Genomic DNA, 15,249 nt, shown 5'->3' on the forward strand with positions numbered 1-15,249 from the left:
CGTTCTTGTAATTAAGCCCAGCCCATCCAAGAGGAGACTGAAACACCTCCCACTACTGGATGCTCTTCACAGCTCACGGAGAACGGGCATATCAGGTAAGTACCAGCGCCCTTTCTATCTTTTATTTCACTGTGTCTTTCAAGCTGTAATAGAGTAAATAGATTATCTAGTCTAAATCCACATATTATAAACTTGACTTACACTAACTTTTCTTTCATTCTAGTATTAAATGTTCTGATTTAACTGTCTCATAATGACATTTTGTAGTTAAGTACATTTAAAATATGGCTGTGTTCATTGTCTTTTCATTCAAAATCAGTTTGAGCCATAAATAGATGAGCTTCAGTGGAACACTGCTAATAACAAGTATGATCCAATTAATTTGCTTTTTCATGTAAAATTAGCAAGAGGGAACTGATCTTATTTCTTCATGCAATATGTTTAGCTTTTTTAAATTTTGTGGATGTTGAGCAATATAAATGTGCCAGTAGTTTCCTTTATAGCTTATCCGTTAACTTTATTTTGGAAAAATGTTGTAAAGGGGCTGTTCCACCATGACTGACTCTTTCCTTTTGCTGCTTGGCTCCTTAACTTGTTTTCTCTTTCCTGACTTTGTTATGCTGAACAGCGCATTCTGGCACAAGGTCTTGGATAAAGGAGCTTTAGAGTTTGTTAGATCATTCATCAACCTTCTCTAGTGTTTTCTGTTCTGAGCGTTGGCGCTCCCTGGTTTCAAGCAGAAAAAGCATTCCTAGCTCTGCTTTCATAGCTAATTATTTAAAATATCTTTGTCCAGATCTTCTAACTAAAACAAAAATCAAGTAGCTTACAAATATTACTAGTCAGATGGTCCCTTTCTGTAGATTTACAATTTCAAAAATATAAAACACAACAAAGATATGGGAAGAGAGGAAAGGTCAACAGCGTAACCACACTAGCGTTTAAAGTTACAGTTACAGCTTGAATGCAAACAATTCAAGTAGTATGTTGAAATGTTGCTAGATGATACTGAGTGTTGTCTATGGGAAGGTCTGCATGAATAATATGTACTTTATCATTGTGTAGAGGCATGTTTCCAACATACTTGGTATGCAGAGATGTGAAATCTGCTATTTATGTGTGTTATTCAGATTGAAGGTATTCTTTTTTCCTCCTTCAGCATTTGAGTATTAGAATGTGGGCATTGCATTAGCACAATTCAAATATGATCTGCAAATCCAAACTACATTTTATTTAGGGGATGTTTAAGTTCTTATGTCATACCTGTCATTATTGCGAAGTTCTGTTGGGCATAACATTTATTTATTTAATTGAGTGCTTTTGTACCGGAGACAAATTCTTTGTGTGTCTAAAAATACTTGGCCAAATAAACTATTCAATTCAATTCAATTTTGTGGCTGCCCATCTCAAAGAAGTGATTCTGTGTGGCTAACAATAATCCTCCAAAACAAATTGAAGAAAAACAATTATGACTTCCGGTTTGAGCTTCTTCGGCGACAGACCGAAGCCTCGTCTCTGCGAGGCTTCGATCCGTGCTCGCCGCTGGAGCGCCCCGAGCCGGCTGGTTTTGGGGCTAAGCCACCCCGTAGAGGTGGTGAAGAAGGGGGAGACTGCCTGCAGGGTTGAGGAAAGCCACATCTCTCCTCCCCAGCTGGCCATTACTCCCTTTCCCAAAGGCGGTTGTAGCGGTGGTCAGAAATGGCCATCACAAAGAAGAACTCGACCAGAAAAGAATGTGCAGGAGGAAGATAAGAAGAGAAAGTTTTGGTTGACCGGGTCAAACAGCAAAAGCAACAAATAAGTACCCTGGAATTGAAACTATTAAAAAAAAAACAATAACATTGTTCCCTAAGAAGATTTTTAAGCTGCAAAGGAGAGAGAAAAGGGAAAAGATTTGGGTTTTTTTTCTCCTTTTCCTGTACTGACAGCTAAGAGACTTAAGCAAGAAATTGGAAAAAAAATCCACTTTGACATTAATAGGCATTTAATGCCGAAAATAAAAAGTCAAAGGGATAATAAAGATTTCTGGATAATCAAAAGCTTTTGAAAACAGGAAAGGAGAGAAAAAGAATAAAAGGGCAGGATCTGGAAGGGAGGAGACTGCCTGGAATTAAAAAGAAGTTACAGCAAAATCTCAACAAGACTTCCAAAAGATACATTTTAACTGAAATATCGCAACAAAAACTCCAGGAAGAGAAAGTGGAAAAAGAAATAAGAAGAAATAACTTGGGACTATTTGGATTACTTGATGATTTCTGGATTTTTGGTTATTGTATTTGAATAACTAAAATCAATCGGGTGGTTGTTTAAAACTGTTTAAAATGGCTCCACTTTTAGAAGAACTGAAAATGGAACTTAAAAATTACAAAGAAGATGCACAAGAAGGGAGACGTTCTTTTGGCTTTGTATTTCAGTTTTTGGAAATGGAGATTTGGAATTATGAGAAACAATAAGAAATGCCTGCAGAACAAGAAGATTGCGACAAAGAAGAAGCCATCTTTAATGAACAAGTAATCTTAGGGGGGGGGAGGGAAGGAAAGGGGGGAAAGAGAATGGAAAGTTTAAGATTGGGAAAAACAACTCCAAAAAACAAAATAGAGTGAAAAATAAGTATAAAATCAGAAAGCAAGAGAAGAGGGAAATGCAGAAGAGAAAATTAGAAGTAGAGAGACAAGGGGTAAAAAGGGGAGGAAGAAGATGAGAGGGAAGAAAGAAAGGAAAAGAAGTTATAAAGGACAGAAACAAAATATAGAGAAACGGCCTATTTAGAGAGAATGGGTGAAAATTTAATGGAAAAAGGGATTCTGCAAAGGTACATAAGATAGTATGGTTATATTAGAAACAGAAATAATTTTAGAAAATATGAAACAATGTATGATTAAAATGTTTGATAAAATAGCTATCGTAATTCAGTGGAATGCTTGTCAATAAAAAATGTAACAAAATGAATATTTAATGATTTACAAAATATATGTGAAGAGAAATAAGGGAAAAATTAATTCTTTAAGGAAGTATGATATTTAATTGAAAAGAAGTGTTAAAGATGTTAAGATTTTAATGATTATTAATGATAGAACTAAATTGAAATGGAATGAGGGTTTATAATTACATATATGTATAATCTTTTCCTTTTTTAAAAAAGAATATAGTGTGTATTATAAGAATGTACCAAGCAGAATTCGATTGGAAGTTATGTATTATGTACTATATTGAAGGTCATAACCTTAAGGTATATATTGAAGTTTAAATAAGAGTTGAATGGATGTAATTAAAAGATATAAAGTTGTCATACTCCATACTTTCTCCATACAGGAGAAAATTTGTTTAATGAGAAAAGATAATATGAAATTGAAACAGAACAGACAAAAGTATAAATATAATGATTTGAATTGAGATGAGATAATCAAAATAAAATTGAGAAAATTGAAAGAGGGGAAAAATTATATAGAAAATGTAGAATAGTATAAGATATGGAATAGAACACAAAAAGGAGCATGAAATTGAGTTTTGTGTCTGTATAAAGAAGTTCAACCCGGGACCATGCTATTTTCAAAAAAGATGTTTTATTTGTATTTTGTATGTGTGAAAACCCAAATAAAACTTTATTAAAAAAAGAAAAGAAAAACATAAGTAAATAGTCAGTAGCTGAGATAAAACATCATTATAAATACAACACAAATACTGCATAATTTTGGTTTCAATAGCCATTCTTCTACAGGTAGTCCTTGATTTATGACCTTAGTCCTAAAACTAGACTACGTCCTTAGTCTGCTATTGTTCACCCAGTTGACACATGACTGTTGTGCTAGGTTTACCACCAAACATATTGTGAAGTACGTGGATGATACAACAGTAGTCGGCCTTATTCAAGATGACGAGGATGCTTACTGCAAGGAGGTAGAGGGTTTAGTGAACTGGTGTAACAAAAACACCTCATTTTAAACGTGGGAAAAATTAAGAGATTATTGTCGATTTCAGAAAAGGCAGCACCTCTACATATTAATGATTCACTTGTGGAGGTGGTTAAGCAGCATCAGGTTTCTGGCTGTGCAGGTAACGAGTAGGCTAGCTTGGTCACTTAACATTGAAACACTGATGAGAAAATCTTCCTTCCCCTGTCCATGCCACTTTCTATAGAGGGACGGTCGAGAGTCCGTGTCATATTGTATTACTGTTTGATTTGATTTGGAAGCGTTACTGCTGCAGACAGGAGGGCAGTGCAGAGAGTAGCAAGGATGGCAGAAAAGATCATTGGTAGTTCTCCAGCATGCCTTTGGGATAATCCACACATATGAGTTGAATCTGCCTTTCTGCCCAGAGACCGAGTCATCAATCTTTGCCAGACCTCTTCCTGTCAGGGCAGAAAGCCCCCTAGCCCCAGTCACAACTCAGTCTTGGCCCTATAGAGACGTGGCAAAGGTTGGCTCCAACAATTTCAGCAAAAACTCCCTCAAAGTATCCAAATCATCGTAAACAGGCAGCAATTGGAACTTCTGCCTGCTCTGTTTTTCGCAGCTCCCCTGAACTACCAATTGAAGGCCTAACAGCCCAGGCAGTCAAGGGAGAGCCCCAAAACGATCCCCCACCCTGGAGGGGGCACTGAAGCTGTGATTGCCCCTAGTGCATCGTGAAGCTCCCAGGCTTAAACGGGTAGCTCCAGAGCAGCCACTTTCATTTTCAATGTCTTCAACTGATTTTCAGGGCAGGTGGTGGCCATTTTGGCCACATGGTGATTTGTGCAGGCTATCCAGGAGACAGGTAGGGCCACCACTGCCACAGCCCAGGGAAGGCTTCCAGGCCTGGAATTCCCCTTGGAGCAGCAGGATTGGAGGATTGAGAGAGCTCTCCTCCCTGCAATCTGGGCATTAGCAGCATGGCTGACCAAGGCAGCATGGAGCCCACGAGTGCAAAACGATCCAAGCAGAGTCCCAGGAAGGCCGGATCTGCAAGTAAGGAGGCTGCTAACAAGATAAAGGCAAAGGCTCTTTATTCTAGAAAGCCCACAAGAGCAGAAGAAAGGAGGCAAAGAGCATTGGAAAAGCAGTTCTCCAGAGCTCAGAAGCAAGCTGACCAGGAGAGGTGTACCCCTCCCCCCCAGCCAGGGCCTGTTAGCCCCCTCCCCCAGCAGCCTTTAGCACAGGAGTTGCCTATAGTTCCCGGGGCTATAGGAGGAGGAATTTATCCCCCCTGTTGAGGAAATCCAAACTGAGAGATTTCTTTTTGATTGCATGCTTCCTTGTCCTGCAGATTTGCAGATCAGAGACAGAACTGGAACACCTGAGGCTACTTTTAGTCCAACTGCAGTGGGGATGCGCTCAGCAGATAAAGAGTGGTCCCAGAATTATCAGCGGATATTAAGGCCCTTATTGCTCAGACCATTTCTCATGGGGTAGCCTCTTCCCTGAGTGGGAGGAGCCAGTGTTCTTCCCCAAGATCTGATCCCCAGCCATTCCAGCCATGGGTTTTTCCAGGCACACCAGAGGGAGGCTTCTCCAGCCCACTCCATCAGAAGCAGGGCATCTGAGAGGGAGGAGGAAATTCAGGGGGAGCAGGGGTTCTTATCAGATGAGGACCTGTCACCTGATCCACCCCCGTTCACAGACCTGTTTAGCTCTAGACTGTTTAAGTCCCTCCTTCACAAGACTAGGACCACTGCCCAAATTGATCCTCCGCCCACTATACCAACTGCTTTACCTGATACTCAGGGACCCAACAGCAGGGTTTGTTTTTTTTCTGAACCTACTATTCTCCATCAGTAGATTCCTTGTCCCAAGTTATTTTTGGACATAGTTCAGAGATAATGGGCACAGCCTGGATCCTTCCCCACTCCAGGGAGCAATGATAATTTTTTTTTCAATATGGCTCCTCTCCGAGTCACTCCAACTTTCCCCTCTGGATGAACCTTTGGCGTTTTTGGTCTCTCCCTCTGCAATATCAGGTGACATAGCAGAGGCTCTTAAGACAGAGGACAAAAAGGTGGAACAAAATTTCCGCAGAACACACCAGGCCAACGCCTGGGCAGTTAAAACAGTTGCGGTCACCTCCTTTTTCACTTGGACATCCCTTCTCTGGCTTCATGAATTACAGGCTAGGATTCCCCCTAAGGAAATCAGAATGCATCAGGACATAAAAAAACTGGTGGCGGCCACTGAATTTGTGGCTGACTCCTCCCTACATGCAGCCCAATTCTCCTCCAAGGCCCTGGCCTCCAACATCACTGCTTGTCGTTTGCTGTGGCTATGACAGTGGCAAGCAGATGCTAGAACCAAATGGAAAGCGGCCTCTTCCCCCTACACAGGTTCTTCCCTATTTGGAGAGGCCTTAAATACCTTCATAGTCGAGAATAAGGATGAGAAAGGTGTCGTCCTCTCTTACCAGGGGGGCTGATAGGAGGGCTGATAGGAGGGCTTCTCCCTTCACTCATAGACAGCCATTTCGTTCCTCAGACTCAGGCCAGGAATTCTCGCAATTCTAAAGGTCCTACCATCCCACATCAGATCGACCCACAGATAGATCAGGATTTTGAGATAGAAACAAACAACAGTTTCAATCTAAATGGTCCTTTCGTGGCACAGGTGGTCATCCCTACCATTGATTCAAATGACTGCCAGACCCTTCCTCCCATCGGTGGCCGTCTGGCCCTATTTGCAGACCGATGGGAGACCATCACATCTGATTTCTGGGTCCTGAAAACAGTGCGATTCGGTCTCACCCTCGATTTTCTGTCCACTCTTCTGGGGACCTTTACCCGTTGCCCAACCTCCAAGAACCATTTGCTGGACATTCAGGCCATCGAGCTGGTACCAGAGGACCAGAGGGGGCATGGCTTTTATTCCATTCTATTTGTAGTTCCCAAGTCCTCGGGGTGGAGAACGATCCTGGATCTCAAAAGCTCAATGCTCATTTAGAATACAAGAGATTCAAGATGTAATCTCTGCAGTTCATCTTGGAGAGCGTGGGGGGGGGGGGGGGGTTGTGGGGGGGGGTGGGTTTTTTTTTTTTTTTTTTGTTTTTTTTTTGTTTTTTTTTTTTTTTTTTTTTTTTTTTTTTTTTTTTTTTTTTTTTTTTTTTTTTTTTTTTTTTTTTTTTTTTTTTTTTTTTTTTTTTTTTTTTTTTTTTTTTTTTTTTTTTTTTTTTTTTTTTTTTTTTTTTTTTTTTTTTTTTTTTTTTTTTTTTTTCAAATAGTTTTTTTCGGTTTTTTTTTTTTTTTTTTTTTTTTGAGTGAAATAACTGTGGTATTTAAACAAAATATTAAGATAGAAATAGCAAATAAGTATTGTTTTGGCAAAATTATTTATTAAATTTCTACACTACCCATTTCACATATGACTGGGCAGTTTACAATTAGGGGTTTTATTGTAGTGTTTTTATATGTTAATTGTGCACTGAGTCAAAAGGAAAGGTTTCTCAAAATTAATTTGATTCTCAAGTATAGTTATAGATGACTGATAGGGATGAAATTTATATTAACACTTTTATGACATGTCGCTGAAGTCAATAAAAAAGTGTGCTGAAGGTATGGCAGTGAGCAAGGCAGAAAAAAGTACTAAGGGGACTATGTCATAGCAGGAGGTAAGATTGGAGTCTTGTCCTTTTGGCGTTTATTTTTTGCAGTTTGAGAATGGCATTTTTAAATTAATAAATATTTTACAGTGTGTATTTTCCTTTCCCACAAAAATCATGCCTTTCTATAATGATAATTTCTGCTGTATTTCAGCAATAACACCTTGAGAAGCTCTAATTTTTTTAAAAAAAGCAGGTCAGGAGCTGAAAATGTGATGTGGGTTTCCCATTGCTTAGAATTACAGGCAACAGACAAGGTTCAGAAGAATATTGCCACTAGTTTCATAGCCAAAAAACGTATAGCATCGCTTTCAGGCCAGATATTTATGTACAGATCTTGTATAGACAAATAGGTTAGTTATACATCTGTATGTAGCATAGACGGGAATCCATGTACATCAATGATGAGTTTTTTGTTTACCTGAGAAGGGAACTTTTCATTTAGCTCTGTAAAAGTTTTAAGTAGATAACTGTCAGCCTTCCTGGGTAAGTAAGATAGGAAACAAAACTAGGTGAATTAAATCTACTTTATTGTAAAGCCACGTAACAGAATCTCACAAGTCTGAAAGTACAAAATTTCTCACCCCCACTTTTAACTGCTTGATCCATTAGTGTGGGTCCTCTCTTGTCTGATTGTTTCCTAGGCAGCATCTTTTCCCTGCTATCCCCAAGGTCATTCCCATGTTCCATTGTAATCACCTTGTAATGAGCAATCAATAGAATGCCTGTGTGTATTCATGGACTCTCACGGTTTTACCTGACTGTTATCTTATGTCTTCCAGTGCTGGAGGTGATTAGTCATGGCAAGTGATGCCATCATGATGATGCGAGGGCTGACAAAGCTCAGTAAGGCAGTCCTAGAGACACAGGCAGGACAGCTAAGACAAGTAATCCTTGGTGGGGACGCATTAACCATAGCCCGAAGCGTTCAGGCGGTTGCTGAGGAACAGTTCAGTGCTGCTATGGGGAAAATGCAGGTAAAACTATTGCTATGTATTTGTTTGATTTTGCTTGTCTCTTTTCATTTTAATTGATGAATACTTGCTATTGTCTCCCCCCCCATGTCTTGCATGTAAAAAGCATAAGAATTTTTTATTCAGTACCACCTGAGTTTTTTAATATGTACTGAAATTTTTTTAAAAATGTATTTGAAAATAATATAGCTACATTGCACTAATCTGGGAATTATTATAATCTTGCATTGACAAACTTTCCACAACGAGATAATAATATTCAGTGAAATATTTCACTTGATGAAATATTTTACTCTAAAATGTAAGGATATAGGCTTGGTGTTATGATTGCGGTTTGGGGGAGACGATGAAATTTTGCCCATTACTGAATGGCTGGAGTGGTTATGTAACCAGTGATAAAGCAAAAGCAAAAGTCAAATGGGGCAGAAAACCTTAAGGGGCATCAAAGGAAGTGACTTTGGGCACACTTACAAGAAAGTTCTAGCATGCTGTTGGCAGAGTTCACTTGGGCTGAGACAGGCAGTAAGTCTGAAGGCAGCATAAATTTTCAGAGACAGAAGTACTTATCTGAAGACTACAACTTTGCCTCTTTGAAAAAGCACTGATAACTCAGTATATTTGTTTTCATGTTATTTTTGTGTTTTCAGTTAGTGTGAGGACTTTTGATGTTGTTGTTCAGTTACGAAGTTGTGTCCAACTCATTGTGATCCCATGGATCATAGCATACTAGGCCGCCATGTGCTCCACTGTCTCCCAGATTTGCCCACATTCATATTCATTGTATCATGTTCATTGCTTTCTTTTGATAGTTAACCATGTTTTACTGGAGAATTCATTTCAGTGCTTTGTTTGCAGGAACTGGGCAAACAACAGGAAAACTTGAAAGATATTGGTGAAGACTTTGGTAAAGAATATAACTTTTCAGAATCAGAGCTGGGAGGCATTACAAAGGACTTTTCTTCTCCTCAAGACCAGCCTTACAAGCACAGTGGTACAGAGGGCCCATCTTATTCTTATAATGTCAAAGGACCTGTTCAAAGTGGTGGGAGTGAAGATGCTACTGCAAGTCAGAATCCCATTTCTGCCAAAATAAATACAAAGCTGTTTGAAGGCTTTAGGGACCCTGGGAATCCTTTTGCTCTTGTCTTTGGACAAATCCGGCCTTTTCACCAAGACCATTCCCCTGTTGGTGGATTAACAGCTGAAGACATTGACAAAGCCAGGCAAGCTAAAGCAGATACACAGCAAAAGCCTCACAAACAGATGGTAAGTATGTTATTTCATGGAAGTGGAAAAGCTTCTGTTATGGCAACTAGTATGTGTGACCAGTCCCACTGTTTCACTCCTAGCCACTTAGTGTCTGGGTTGTGTTGGGATATATATGGTAGTTCTTATTGTTTTTAATTAACCAAACTTTTGGCCTGTCTTATAGACCAGTACATACAGTGTGAAATACACTGAGAAAAGCTAACACCTTTATTATATTCATGTATAATTAGGCGATTTTTATTTTTATTTAAGGTAATTGTCCTACAAGTTCCTAGCTGGCTTGTATCTTGGAACTCTAGTGTATCTTGCCCTTTTTCGGGAAATAACATAATGTGTGAATCTGCCTGTTGCTTATTTATATGAATTTGTTTTCTTTCTGATTGAATGTTCCTGGAATGGACTGGTAGAGAGATTTTATGTTCAGATAAATGTGCCCAGATTTTGTTCTCTTCCTAGCTTTTTAAACTTATGAATCATGCACATTTCTAAGCTACTTATTACAATGTTTCTTTTTAATTAAAAGGCCCTCTACCCAGCTGATTAATGTATCTTGAATTGGGATTTTTTTAAAATATTTTTTTTCATGTATGTTTTTGTGGAATGCTATCTTTGAAGTCTTGGCAATCAAACCTCGGAGTAGGGAGAGCTTAAAATAATCTAGTATTTTATTTAGTGTTGCTTTTCTAAACTGGATGTATGTGGTGTCCTCTCAAAATTAGTTCAGCTTTCCTAACAACCAGACTTCTGTTTAGAAAGGTCATGATATTCCCTAGAAATAGGCTTCTTCTTTTTAACATTTAACAGGTGTTCATCTTTCCTTTGCTGGACATTTGATATTTTGCTAAATTGTTGGAATGGTTAAGAAGCTAATATGTATTAGTTTTTTTTTTCTGTCCATGAAATTAAAAGTCAAACAGGTGCAGCAAAGTTTGCTTATCTTTCTTTTTGCTTTGGATTTTTTTTTAGAAAAGAAAATTCTGTTTATTCTGTACCTCCAAGTATATTGTGATTCAGTTCCTATAATTCTATTGGCCATGCTGGGTTGGAATTATGGGAATTGAACAGAGGTGGTATATTCAGCAGGTTCTGATTGGTAGCGGAAATTTTGAGTAGTTCGGAGAACCGGCATATACCACCTCTGACTGGAGATTTTACAGTATCCTTCCCCTGCCAATGCCCACCAAGCCGTGCCCACAGAACTGGTAGTAAAAATTTTTGAATCCCACCACTGGAATTGAAGTCCAATAGTCCAAAGAAGGAGCACATTATGTTAAGGAATGCAGCTTAAAAAGATACAATTGAATAGAACATATTATATAGCACTGCAAAGACTGAATGATTACGATGATTTAGGAAATCATCCTAAGTATACATTGCTTTAAAACAAAAATACTATTCTACTGAATTTGTGTATTGGAAAAGATACAAAAACATATTGGAAAAGATACAAAAACATATATATGTATTGGAAAACATACAAAAAGTATGAAGAACAGTTTTAGAGGAAAGCCTCTTTTAAGTAGTAATTCTCCTGTTTCCTCACAGCTTCTGGTCGTAATTAATGCCCATCTGATGTTTCTTGAAATGAAGACTTGGGGAACATGCAATTTTTGATCCCACGGAAAGCAAAAAAAAAAAAAACAAGGGACCTACAGTACAGCAGGCGAAATTACAGCCAAGAAAGGCCAAGTTCTGCCTAAAATTGGATACACATTAAAATGGGATTTGAAGTTGACATCAGTGCTTATTCTGATTAAGTGAAGACAAATAATTATAATTCCTTGTTCATTTTGTTTCGTTTTTTGCAGAACAAAATACGCATCAAACCAAGTACTCTAGGATAGGAGAAACAAAGTACTTGTATAAATGGCTGCGTTTCTAATAGTCTCATGAATTGGTGAACAGATGTAAAATTCGGGTAGATGAGAAGAGCTCTGTGTTTCTTTAAATAATTTTGAAATAATGTTATTTGTGTGGCAGAAATTCCTAGCATTTAGTGGGAAAACTATTTTAGACCATCTGCTTGGGAAAGATTTTTTTTTATTGTTTATTAGCAGATCAAGCATCTGTTTATGCTTTTTTTGCAGCTCAGTGAACGTGCCCGTGAGCGAAAAGTGCCTGTTACTCGAATTGGAAGACTTGCTAACTTTGGAGGTGAGTCTCTTAATGTGTGTGTGTGTGTGTGTGTGTGGTGGGTGGGGGGGGATCTGAAGATGGAAAATTCTGAAAAGACCTGCATGTTGTTACAGTTAGAGAAAGAGTTGTTCATCTGTTTGTAAAGACAGATGGCCCTGTGCTCTGGCTCTCACAGTCTTTGATAAAACACAGGAGAGATGAGGGAATGAGAAGGGTAGAAAGAGCTATTCCTTAAAGCCAGAAAAAAATGGCAAGTAACTATCAATAACAATAAAAATATAAATGTTCATTTTTAAATATAATGATACAATATGTACTGTATTAAAACTAATATATTGGGGTTCCAAACCTTTCATTCAATAATGAAACTTCATGGAAAAATATTTTTTTAATTTTTAATTTTAATTTTTAATTTAATTTTTTATTTTACAGTATTTTATTTATTTTACAGTATTTTATTTATTTTACAGTATTTTATTTATTTTTGCACAGCTGCCCATCTCATATAAAAGCGATGCTATATATTTAATTAAGTGTTGTATATATCTCTCTCTCTCACACACACACAGCCCCAATTAAAACAAGTATTAAAAAATAGAAAACAGAAGAGGATATAATAAATATAATAAATTAATATAATATAATATAATATAATATAATATAATATAATATAATATAATATAATATAATATAATATAATATAATATAATATAATATAATATAATATAATATAATATAATATAATATAATATAATATAATATAATATAATATAATATAATAATATAATAATATAATATAACATAATATAATATAATATAATATAATATAACATAACATAACATAATATAATATAACATAAATAAACCACAATAAAGGAGCCATTTCAAGGTCTTCCCAGTTTCCTGGGATTGCAGGCTCTGACAAAATGGCCTGGTTTTGAGGGGCTTACAAAATACTGAGACGAATAGAGCTAATCTCACTCCTGGGTGGAGAAGTTTTCACAAGATGGGCACTGTGGCAGAGAAGACCAACCTTTTGAGTTCCATCAGATGTAATTCCCTGGTGGATAGGACCCAAGATTTCTTTTAGGAATCAATTGAATTTCAGGACAATTTTCTCTGAAGGCTACGTAAAATAATTTAACAACTAAATAGTGCTAGCTACTTATTACATTTTAGAAATGTTTAAAACAATTTCACAAATATTAAGGGAACTTTTTTTATGAAACCAATTGAATAGATAGATCACTTCCAGCCACCTTTTTTCTACAATCCTCAGTCTTTTGATGATTTTAGTTGTATTAATGTATTGGTAATACTTCAACTAATACTTTCTATATCAACTCATGTTTAGAGAGGAGACAAGGTTCTGAGATTTTTCGTCTATTAATTGAAAGTTGTCTAATACTATGGAAATTGGTAGGCTGGAGAAGCATGGGGTAGGAGGAGAGAGAATGTCACCTTTCACCAGACCTTTTTGGCAGCCAATGTGAAGTGAGCACACATTAGTTAAAAGAGAAGCCTCTCTGTTTGATGACCTTTCCTATTTATAGCCAGAGTTGGCATCTATCTTTTATTTTCATTTCTCCAGATAAGGTTTACTTTTATATATTTTTGAACATTTCTGTTTGTATAACAGAGTGATAAGGAGCTTGGCTTTTACTAGGCAAGTTACCACAGGCCTCTGTATGTACTATATACTATCCCATGAAATAGAAAAGAGTAAACATTTCCTTGAGTCAGTAGTTGAAATGACTGCATGAGTGCCATTTTTGTCTCTTAACCACTTGTGCCTGTTGTATATACTTCCCGTTTGTTGAATATAATCAGTCCTGTAAAAAATTGTAGATGTTTGATATAGCATCAGAAATTATTTCTTTCTGTGGCCATTGGAGTCTTTTAGCACTTTAAAAAAGCTATTGTGTTTGGCACAATTTTTGTGTGACATACATGTATGTGCAAGAAGGTGGCCTATTCGGAACTGGGCCCCGTGAGTGGCAGGCTGGCATGCATGCACACAAGCAGAGCTTGAGTGGTGGGCCGTGTGTACCACTGGCACAAGTCAAGCTGCATACGAGTGGTTGTGCCCTGTGTCTCCCCCCCCGGGCTGGGTTGCAAAGGTTGGAATGTTAACAAATTTCCTCAGAAAACTGGCCATATTAACATAATCCTTTTGTGCTTTGACATACCGTTGCTTCTGAAATTGATGAAACACTCTTCATATGGAAGCATTTTACTAATTCTAATAGTCGTGTTCCTGCTATATGAGATGATAGTGGGAAGATTTTATGGCTTCTGCAATTTTGCATTGGAAGCTGGGTTTGTGAGATAGAATAGGAAATGGGTCTGCCATGGTTTTGTTCATTGAACAAATACATTTATAGCTTTGCATTTGAAGCTATAAGCCAGTGTGTTTCTCAAGTTCTATAGCCACACTTCTGCAGTGTTCTATTGCTGTTATAGTTCAAATGGAGAAACTCAGTTGTTGTGTTAAAATCTAGTTTCTCTATTTACAACAGTTGATTGAAAGAGGGGTTGGACCTATTGCTTTTAAGTGGGCCAAGAATGTGCTAGAATGGAAAGATCAGAAGGTGATGCTGAACAGGCCAGGCAAAGTTATTGGCTTGAACAGTACATGCTTGACTGAGAGTGGAAATGTGGGACAAAGTGTCCCTATATGTTAGATCAGGGATCCTCAACCCTCAGTCTGTGGACCGGCACTGGTTTGCGGCATGCCAGAAACCAGTCCGGCAAACAAGCGAAGCTCCATCCACAGGGCTGCTGGGTTAGATCCATCATGGCAACGAAACTTAATTAAACTTGGAGCATAAATTTGCTCATGTCTTAACAAATTTTCTTTATGATGTGAAGGTATACTTCCAAGATTTCCTTTTAAGAGTATCAGTGGATGTTTTAAAATGCTTTCTTCCTTAGAATTTAAGTAGACTCATTTAGATGTTATAACAAACAGTATGATTTTATGGTATGAGGGAGAGTCTTAAGGAGTTTTAAGTTTACACAGATTCCTTTTCCTGACTTTAGACAAAACATATGCTGCTGTTTTGGCTGAATCTATACAAATTGGAGAGAGGAAATATCACACAAATAGTTTGGAATTATTATTTGACCAGATTTTTAGGACAGAATAAAACTTTAGTTTACCTGATTCAGAAATATAGAAGATTGTGATATATTTATAATACGCTTCAGGTGAGAAGAACTAGTTTAGCCCTGAAGTTACTTGGTCTGGAACTAAATATCTGCAAGCAAACATCCAAGCTCATAGAGAACTAAGGATTTCATAATT

The 15,249-nt window shown here is 37.5% G+C and overlaps 1 protein-coding gene across 2 annotated transcripts in view; it reads left to right on the top strand.

Moving 5' to 3' along the window:
* COQ8A (coenzyme Q8A) overlaps positions 1 to 15,249 on the top strand; it is a 73,285-nt gene that overhangs the window by 33,319 nt on the left and 24,717 nt on the right. For both annotated transcript variants that reach the window (XM_026681905.2, XM_087964950.1), the window contains exons 2-4: positions 8,346 to 8,540; positions 9,393 to 9,803; positions 11,894 to 11,960. In XM_026681905.2, coding sequence (XP_026537690.1) covers positions 8,364 to 8,540; positions 9,393 to 9,803; positions 11,894 to 11,960 — 655 coding nt within the window. In that variant the 5' untranslated portion in view covers positions 8,346 to 8,363. The remainder of the gene's footprint in view (positions 1 to 8,345; positions 8,541 to 9,392; positions 9,804 to 11,893; positions 11,961 to 15,249) is intronic.

Source organism: Notechis scutatus, chromosome 1 (genome assembly GCF_049901735.1).
Source record: "Notechis scutatus isolate UNSWTSFEM ecotype Mainland chromosome 1, rNotScu1.2, whole genome shotgun sequence".
Lineage (NCBI taxonomy): Eukaryota > Metazoa > Chordata > Lepidosauria > Squamata > Elapidae > Notechis > Notechis scutatus.